Here is an 8,665-nt window from a genome sequence, read left to right on the forward strand (position 1 = left end):
CTATCTTTGATCACCAAAGACGTCGTTAAAAACTAAAATGAAAGTTATTGTGATGTTCCTCAGTGAATTCACAATTTTAACTGTATTTTTAACTGTATTTTCTTTTTGCATTCTGACAGGAATAAACGCCAGTCAGGTTCTGATCATTGCAATCCAGCGCCACGCTGTTCAAACATCCCAGGGAAGAACCCAGAAGAATTCTCCCATTCTCTGTTTGAGGTGTACCGACATTCAAATACGTATATCGTCTTCAACTTCTGTCCGATTTCAATGTATGACACATCATTTGAAAGCTTACAATCTGTCGTTTCAGAATATTATGTAAAAATCAGAAAAATGCAACTCAGTGACTGGGTGTTCCTAAGACCATGTGGTCTGGTATTGTTATTAGATGAAGCGTCCTGTCTCTCTGTGGCCTCTCGTCTGTCACCTTGTTCGCAGTAGGGCTCCCCGTCCTCCAGGTGGAAGGTGTTGTTCCTGATTGGCTGCTGGCAGGAAGCACACAGGAAGCAGTACGAGTGCCAGGCCTGCTTCAGGGCGTTGATCACTTCCTGTAAGACGACCAATCACAATCACAGTCAGCCCATGTACTGTATGTGTGTGTGTGTGTGTGTGTGTGTCTGTATGTGTGTGTGTGTCTGACACCAGGCTGCAGGGTGCTAACACTGGACCAGGAGGTTGGAGGGCTGGAGGGTGGAGGCTGGGTGGAGGCTGGGTGGAGGCTGCAGAGTGGTGGGTGGAGGCTGGGTGCAGGGTGCAGGGTGGAGGCTGGAGGCTGGGTGGAGGGAGGAGGGTGGAGGCTGGGTGCAGGGTAGAGGGTGCAGGGTGCAGGGTGGAGGCTGGAGGCTGGGTGGAGGGAGGCAGGGTGCTGGGTGGAGGGTGCAGGGTGGAGAGTGGGGGGTGGAGGGTGGGGGCTGGGTGCAGGGTAGAGGGTGGGGGCTGGGTGCAGGGTGGAGGGTGGAGGGTGGGGGGTAGAGGGTGGAGGGTGGAGGCTGGGTGGAGGGAGGCTGGGTGGAGGGAGGCTGGGTGCAGGGTGCTAACTCTAACACGTCTAGTCTGCTAAGCCTTCCTCCATCTCTCCTCTCCTCCACAGGCCACATGATACAGCTTACACACACACGGCTTTCCCACCACTCAACTGCCACACACACACACACACACACACACACACACACACACACACACACACACACACACACACATGCATGATCAAACACACACACACATACAGACACACACACACGCACACACACATGCATGATCAAACACACACACACACACACACACACACACATACACACGCACACACACACACACACACACACACACACATACACACACATCGCTTTCCCACCATTCATCGGTGAGAGCGGGTCGGGTCAGGGGACGGAGGGATGGAGGAGGGGGAGGTATGAGGGATTAAGAAGGAGGGAGTGAGAAGAGGGTTAAAAGGAGAGGTAAGCCGGTTAGAGAGTGTGAGAAGCAGCGGCCTGAGAGAGAGAGAGAGAGAGAGAGAGAGAGGGAGGAACGCGTGATGGAGAGGAGGGTAAGAGGTCTAGAACCCATGATGCCTGCTGACCCCATGTTTCCTGCCTCCCTGTCTGACACCTCCACATCAGAGCCCCTCCCCCACCCCCCTCCCCCCCATTGGCTGAAACCAGAGGGTGATTGACAGGCAGTGGTGATCCCTCCCACGGGGTTGCCACGGTGACTCAACCAGGGATGTAGTGGTGGGGGACAAAATGGTGGTGAAACTGTTCCGTGTTCCAATCTTCCAAACTACATTTCCGATGCGTTTAACAGTAGGACAGCCGTGTCTATGTTACCTACTATAAGAGCCGCCTCGGGGGGTCAAATGACCATAGTCTTTACAATGGGTACTATACTTGTAAATTAGCCTGCCTCCTACACAGAAAAACTAGCAAAATATCTTCATACTAGCTTATCCTGATGTGATTTTGAAAGTGTAAGGATACTGGGTGGTAGAACGCAACATATCTAGGACAAGTTATGAAAGGAGGGTCCATTATGATCGAGTGCAAAGATATAACAATGTTTTTACTCACAGGGACAAATGAACATGGCTGTTCTAGTGTTAAAAACTACATTTTCATACAATCCCACCCCTTACATGACCATTGACCCTTGACCCTTGACCCCCCCCCCCCTCACCCCTAGTATCTTCTGCTGGCAGCGTCCGCAGGTGGGGGCGAAGAAGTCCTCGTAGCAGTGTTCACAGTAGACCGCCCCCTCCTCCTCCACGAAGCCCACGTCCGCCAGGGAGGTCCGGCAGTGGGCGCAGTTGAACTCCTCGGGGTGCCACGACTTCCCCATGGCAACCAGGAACGGTCCTCTGAGGGGGGGGGGGGGGGGGGGAGAGACACAGGAAAGACAGACAGGTGAGACACAGGAGAGACAAGAGGAGAGACAGGACAGACAGACAGAAGAGACAGACCGGTGAGAGACAGGAGAGACAGGTGAGAGACAGCAGAGACAGACAGGTGAGAGACAGGAGAGAGACAGGAGAGAGACAGGAGAGAGACAGGAGAGAGACAGGAGAGACAGACAGGAGAGAGACAGGAGAGAGACAGGAGACATAGGAGAGAGACAGGTGAGAGACAGGAGAGAGACAGGAGAGACAGGAGAGAGACAGGTGAGAGACAGGAGACATAGGAGAGAGACAGGAGAAAGACAGGAGAGAGACAGGAGACATAGGAGAGAGACAGGAGAAAGACAGGAGAGACAGGAGAGAGAGGAGAGAGACAGGAGAGACAGGAGAGAGACAGGAGAGACAGGAGAGAGACAGGAGAGAGAGACAGGAGAGACAGGAGAGACGGGAGAAGAGAGACAGGAGAGACAGACAGGTGAGAGACAGGAGAGACAGACAGGTGAGAGACAGGAGAGACAGACAGGTGAGAGACAGGAGAGAGACAGGAGAGACAGGAGAGAGAGACAGGTGACAGACAGGAGAGACAGACAGGTGAGAGACAGGAGAGACAGACAGGTGAGAGACAGGAGAGACAGACAGGTGAGAGACAGGAGAGACGGGAGAAGAGAGACAGGAGAGACGGGAGAAGAGAGACAGGTGAGAGACAGACAGGTGAGAGACAGGAGAGACAGACAGGTGAGAGACAGGGGAGACAGACAGGTGAGAGACAGGAGAGACAGACAGGTGAGAGACCGGAGAGACAGGAGAGAGAGACAGGTGAGAGACAGGAGAGACAGACAGGTGAGAGACAGGAGAGACAGACAGGTGAGAGACAGGAGAGACAGACAGGTGAGAGACAGGAGAGACAGACAGGTGAGAGACAGGAGAGAGAGAGACAGGTGAGAGACATGAGAGACAGGAGAGAGACAGGAGAGACAGGAGAGAGACAGGAGAGAGACAGGAGAGACAGGAGAAAGAGACAGGTGAGAGACAGGAGAGAGAGAGACAGGCGAGAGACAGGAGACATAGGAGAGAGACAGGTGAGAGACAGGAGAGAGACAGGAGAGACAGACAGGTGAGAGACAGGAGAGAGACAGGAGAGAGACAGGAGAGTGAGAGACAGGTGAGAGACAGGAGAGACAGACAGGTGAGAGACAGGAGAGACAGACAGGTGAGAGACAGGAGAGAGAGACAGGTGAGAGACAGGAGAGACAGACAGGTGAGAGGCAGGAGAGACGGGAGAAGAGAGACAGGAGAGACAGACAGGTGAGAGACAGGAGAGACAGACAGGTGAGAGACAGGAGAGACAGACAGGTGAGAGACAGGAGAGACAGACAGGTGAGAGACAGGAATGAATGGAATGGAACATTCCAGAAGCAGCACTGTACAGCCCAGCCCAGCCTGGGTTGTCAGGCTAGCCTCCTAGCTCTCCTAAAGACTCAGTCTTACCAACTGTCTTTTATTTAAATGTGGTATTTTCGTTGTGGTGTCTCTGGTTGGGCCAAGGCTACGTTTCAAGGTCTGTTGTTTAGACAGTGTTGCCTCCTCCTGTAGCCTAGTGTGTTATTGTAGTCATCTATCCGCTTTTGTTTAATATTGTTAATGTGAATTTTAGCTTTTTCGTTTAAAGGGGCAATCTGGGATTGGTTACAATTGTAAATTGGCGGAAAGACCACTTTGTTATTGTGTGAATCCCAGAGCCTTTTTATTGTTTATTTTCTACAGAGATCGTCGCTGAGGTACAAAGCATTGTGATTTTTTTTTGTGGAAATGAGAAGCGGCTCTACAAATAACACTGGCGGACTCAGGGGGGGGGCAGGGGGGGCGACCGCCCCTCCTGGTGCCCCCCACGGTTAAAAAAACGTCTCGCTTAAGTGCCCTTTTGAGTGGCAAAAATGAGAGGATGTGCCCTATTGGTGCCCCTCCAATGGTCTAAATTTGACCATGTGCCCCCACAGTTGAAAAACGTCGCACTAAAGTGCCCTTTTGAGTGGCAAAATTTGAGGATGGTCTAAACTTGACCATGTGCACTGATGGGGTCCCATGTTGTGCAGTAGGTGCCCTTTTATTCTTTTCGCCCCTTCTCTTCAAACAGCCCGAGTCCGCCACTGACAAATAACACGCAGTATTATTCGTTCTGGGAAAGTTGCCCATGCTACAGTACAATATTGTAAAAAAAAAAAAAAAAAAGTTTTAGAAGAAGGTGATAGGGAGAAGGTTTTTCCTTCTATCAGTGGCCCCGGGCCCGAGCTAGATTACTCTTCCTGCAACGAATAGTGGACTGCTGATTCACATGCTTAGTATTCAAATGTATTGATTGTAAGTCACTTTGGAATAAGGCGTCTGCTAAATGCCAAAAATGTAAATGTAAATGTAAATATTGTGTACAACAGTGTGGTATCAATTCTGTGTGGGGCGGCTGAGGCGCAGGAGGTAGAGCCGCCGTCTAATGATTACAAGGTTGGCAGATCGGCGGTTCGAGCTGGCCACATGTCGAAGTGTCCTTGGGCAAGACACTGAACCCCAAATTGCTCCCAGTGAGCGGGCCGGGCGCCTTGCATGGCAGCTTGCTGCCATCGTTGTGTGATTGGGTGAATGAGAGGCCGTTGCAAAGCGCTTTGGAGCAGCAAAAAAGGCTCTATATAAGTGCAGTCCATCCAACTCTAATTCTGTCCAGCTAAATGTATGGTATCTCTATGAGACCTGGTTAGATGCATGAGAAATAGAATCTCCTGGCCCTGTTTGTATGGACAGATGAGGCTGAACATTACAGTGTGTGTGGCCTGGTCAGCTATGGAAGGTCTACATCAGGGGAGGCAGGTGGAGGTAGAAATTGAAGGACAGGGGTCGTTGTTCATCGCATGGAACCTCCTCTGGTGTTCTACCTCCCCCAGCCTCCCCTGGTGTTCTACCTCCCCCAGCCTCCTCTGGTGTTCTACCTCCCCCAGCCTCCCCTGGTGTTCTACCTCCCCCAGCCTCCCCTGGTGTTCTACCTCCCCCAGCCTCCTCTGGTGTTCTACCTCCGCCAGCCTCCCCTGGTGTTCTACCTCCCCCCAGCCTCCCCTGGTGTTCTACCTCCCCCAGCCTCCCCTGGTGTTCTACCTCCCCCAGCCTCCCCCTGGTGTTCTACCTCCCCCAGCCTCCCCTGGTGTTCTACCCTCCCCCAGCCTCCCTGGTGTTCTACCTCCCCCAGCCTCCTCTGGTGTTCTACCTCCCCCAGCCTCCCCTGGTGTTCTACCTCCCCCAGCCTCCCCTGGTGTTCTACCTCCCCCAGCCTCCCCTGGTGTTCTATCTCCCCCAGCCTCCCCTGGTGTTCTATCTCCCCCAGCCTCCCCTGGTGTTCTACCTCCCCCAGCCTCCCCTGGTGTTCTACCTCCCCCAGCCTCCCCTGGTGTTTTACCTCCACCAGCCTCCCCTGTTCCCTGTACAGTAGATTAGACTATTGTGACAGCGTTATCTAGCCACCGGAGTGTCACCGGAGCGCTAGGCTAACAAGGCTACTCAGCCGTCGGCTCAACCGACGTCTCTCCCACAAACAGAATGATTAAGTTAAGTGGGGGGAGACAACAGCGGGATATTTAACACACACAATGGACGTCCTAAACTGACCCGGCCGTCACCCAACCTCCTTGGCAGGGCGCGGCGTCTGCTAGCTGCCACCCTATCCCCCGGGCCGGTAACGTTAGCTAGCTAGCTGCTATATCGGGCTGTAACGCTAGCTGTGTTAGCCACACCAGGCGAGATAGCGACGGCCACGGAGGCGTGGGCTTAGCGACAGCAGGGCCCTTAACGAGCTGCGGACGGGCCGTTAACTGTAATTACCTTGGAGGAAGGAGAGGAGACAGGGGGCTCAGTTCCAAACCGTATTCTAGCCTCCTACTCACGCTAGCCCGGACTCACCTCGCGCTAACTGCTGTCGATTCTGAGAGGATTGGATGAACGGTTTGCAATACAGCGACGTTTCTTGATGTAGATCTTATGAAGGGTTTATGAGGGCTTTCTCTCTCTCTCTCTCTCTCTCTTTCCATCTCCCTCTCTCTCTCCATCTCTTTCCATCTCCCTCTCTCTCTCTTTTCATATCTCTCTCTCTCCATCTCTTTCCATCTCCCTCTCTCCATATCTCTCTCTCTTTTTCCACATCTCTGTCTCAGTCTCTCTCTATCTCTCTCTTTCCATCTCACTCTCTATCTCTTCATATCTCTCTCTCTCTCTCTCCCTCCATATCTCTCTTTCTAGCCTTTTACAGCGACATTTCCTCCCCCATAGAAAGAAAATCTGAGGTAAAAAATGAAGCTATTCATATATTTCTTATCATCATCATCATCATCATCATCGAATCCTCTCAGATCTACAGGAGTGTCCAGGGGGTAGGGGCTAGGGGCTAGAGGGGGTAGGGGCTAGGATCTAGAGGGAGTAGGGGCTAGGATCTAGAGGAGTGTCCAGGGGGTAGGTGCTAGGAGCTACAGGGGCTAGGGGCTAGGAGCTACAGGGAGTAGGAGCTAGGATCTGAGGTGAGATTAGGAATGGGATGCGGCCGGTGTGTGTTCCTGTCATGATCTATTGATCAGATCTAACTCTCCGCTAATTAAAGGATCACACAGGCTAGTGTATGTGTGTGTGTGTGTGTGTGTGTATGTGGTGTGTGTGTGCGTGCGTGCTTGCATGTGTGTGTGTGTGTGTATGTGTGTGTGTGTGTTTGTGTGTGTGCGTGTCCGTGTATGCATGTGTGTGTGTGTATGCGTGTGTGTGTGTGTGTGCGTGCGTGTGTGTGTGCGTCCGCGTATGTGTGTGTGCGTGTGTGTGTGCGTATGTCTGTGTGTGTGTGTGCGTGTGAGTGTGTGTATGCATGCGTGCGTCCGTATATGCGTGTGTGTGTCCGTGTGCGTGTGTATGTGTGTGTGTATGCATGTGTGTGTGCGTGCGTCCGTGTATGTGTATGCGTGCGTCCGTGCATGTGTCCGTATATGTGTGTGTGTGTGTGTCCGTATATGTGTGTGTGTGTGTGTGTGTGTGTGTGTCCGTATATGTGTGTGTGTGTGTGTGTGTGTGTGTCCAGGTCTTATCTCCCTGAGCCAGGCCTCCCTGTCGTCCTCTCTCCTTACAGAGAGCAGCACACACACACACACACACACACACACACACACACACACACACACACACACACGCACACACACAGACACACACACACACACACACACACACACGCACACACACAGACACACACACACACACACACACACACACACACACACACACACACACACACACACAGAGTCTGACAGGTCTGTCTGACAGCCTCTCCTGTGGGCTGTTGTGCAGCGCCTCTACATGCTGCTGGACGGCTGTTTACTACAGATAAGAGGCGATTAATTATGCAACTGCACTTTAAACTTCAAGAGGGGGACAGGTACTGTATGTAGGTCTTATGAAGGTTTATAAGGGCTTTCTCTCTCTCTCTCTATCTCTTTCCATCTCCCTGTCTCTTTCTCTCCATATCTCTCTTTCTCTTTCCATCTCTCTCTCTCTCTATTTCTCTCTCTCTCTCTCTCTTTCCATCTCTCTCTTTCCTCTCTGTCTCTCTCTCTTCATATCTCTTTCCATCTCCGTCTATCTCTCTCTCTCTCTCTCTCTCTCCCCCCCCCCTCACCTGATCACCATGTTGCAGTGGGGTCCCCCCCCCCTCTCTCCCCCCCCATCACCTGTTGCAGTGTCGTCGTCGTCCCCCTCACCTGATCACAATGTTGCAGTGTCCACACATGGGGGTCCCCCCCCTCTCTTCCCCCCCCCCCCTCACCTGATCACCATGTTGCAGTGTCCACACATGGGGGTGCGTGTCCCGGCGGGGATGTGCTCGGCCATCTGCACCAGGGAGTCCTGCTGGTCTTTGGGGTGCGGCTGGGGGGTGGGCCGCTCAGGGGCGCGGCCTTTGGGGGGGCCGCCGTGGGGGGTGGTGCCGTTCCCCCCCCCTCACGCCGAAGGACGGGGTGATGAGGCCGGGGCTGCACACCTGGCTTAGACACACCTGAGGTGGGGGGGGGGAGGGAGGGGGGAGGGGGGGGGGGGGGGAGGGAGGGGGAGGGGGGGGAGGTGGGGGGGGGGGGAGGGAGGGGGAGGGGGGAGGAGGGAGGGAGGGGGAGAGGGGGGGGGAGGGGGGGAGGGGGGGGCGGGGGGGAGGGGGGGGGGCGGGGGGAGACAAGAGAGGAAGGTTGTGAAAATAAACATCCAAGTGTTGTCAAC

General features: G+C 53.5%; 2 protein-coding genes across 2 annotated transcripts in view; one reads left to right on the forward strand and one right to left on the reverse strand.

Annotated features, from left to right (window-relative positions):
* Positions 1-8,665, forward strand: part of LOC308159180 (tripartite motif-containing protein 16-like) — a gene marked incomplete at both ends in the record, with an annotated part of 76,107 nt that overhangs the window by 57,954 nt on the left and 9,488 nt on the right. The gene's annotated exons all lie outside the window — the stretch shown is intronic.
* Positions 1-8,665, reverse strand: part of LOC308159084 (PDZ and LIM domain protein 5-like) — a gene marked incomplete at both ends in the record, with an annotated part of 11,479 nt that overhangs the window by 1,982 nt on the left and 832 nt on the right. The window contains 3 exons of the mRNA XM_080532840.1: positions 431-551; positions 2,173-2,353; positions 8,223-8,394. Of these exons, the coding sequence (XP_080388966.1) occupies positions 431-551; positions 2,173-2,353; positions 8,223-8,394 (474 nt within the window). The remainder of the gene's footprint in view (positions 1-430; positions 552-2,172; positions 2,354-8,222; positions 8,395-8,665) is intronic.

Source organism: Nansenia antarctica (genome assembly GCF_963989245.1).
Source record: "Nansenia antarctica genome assembly, chromosome: 5".
Taxonomy (NCBI): Eukaryota; Metazoa; Chordata; class Actinopteri; order Argentiniformes; family Microstomatidae; genus Nansenia; species Nansenia antarctica.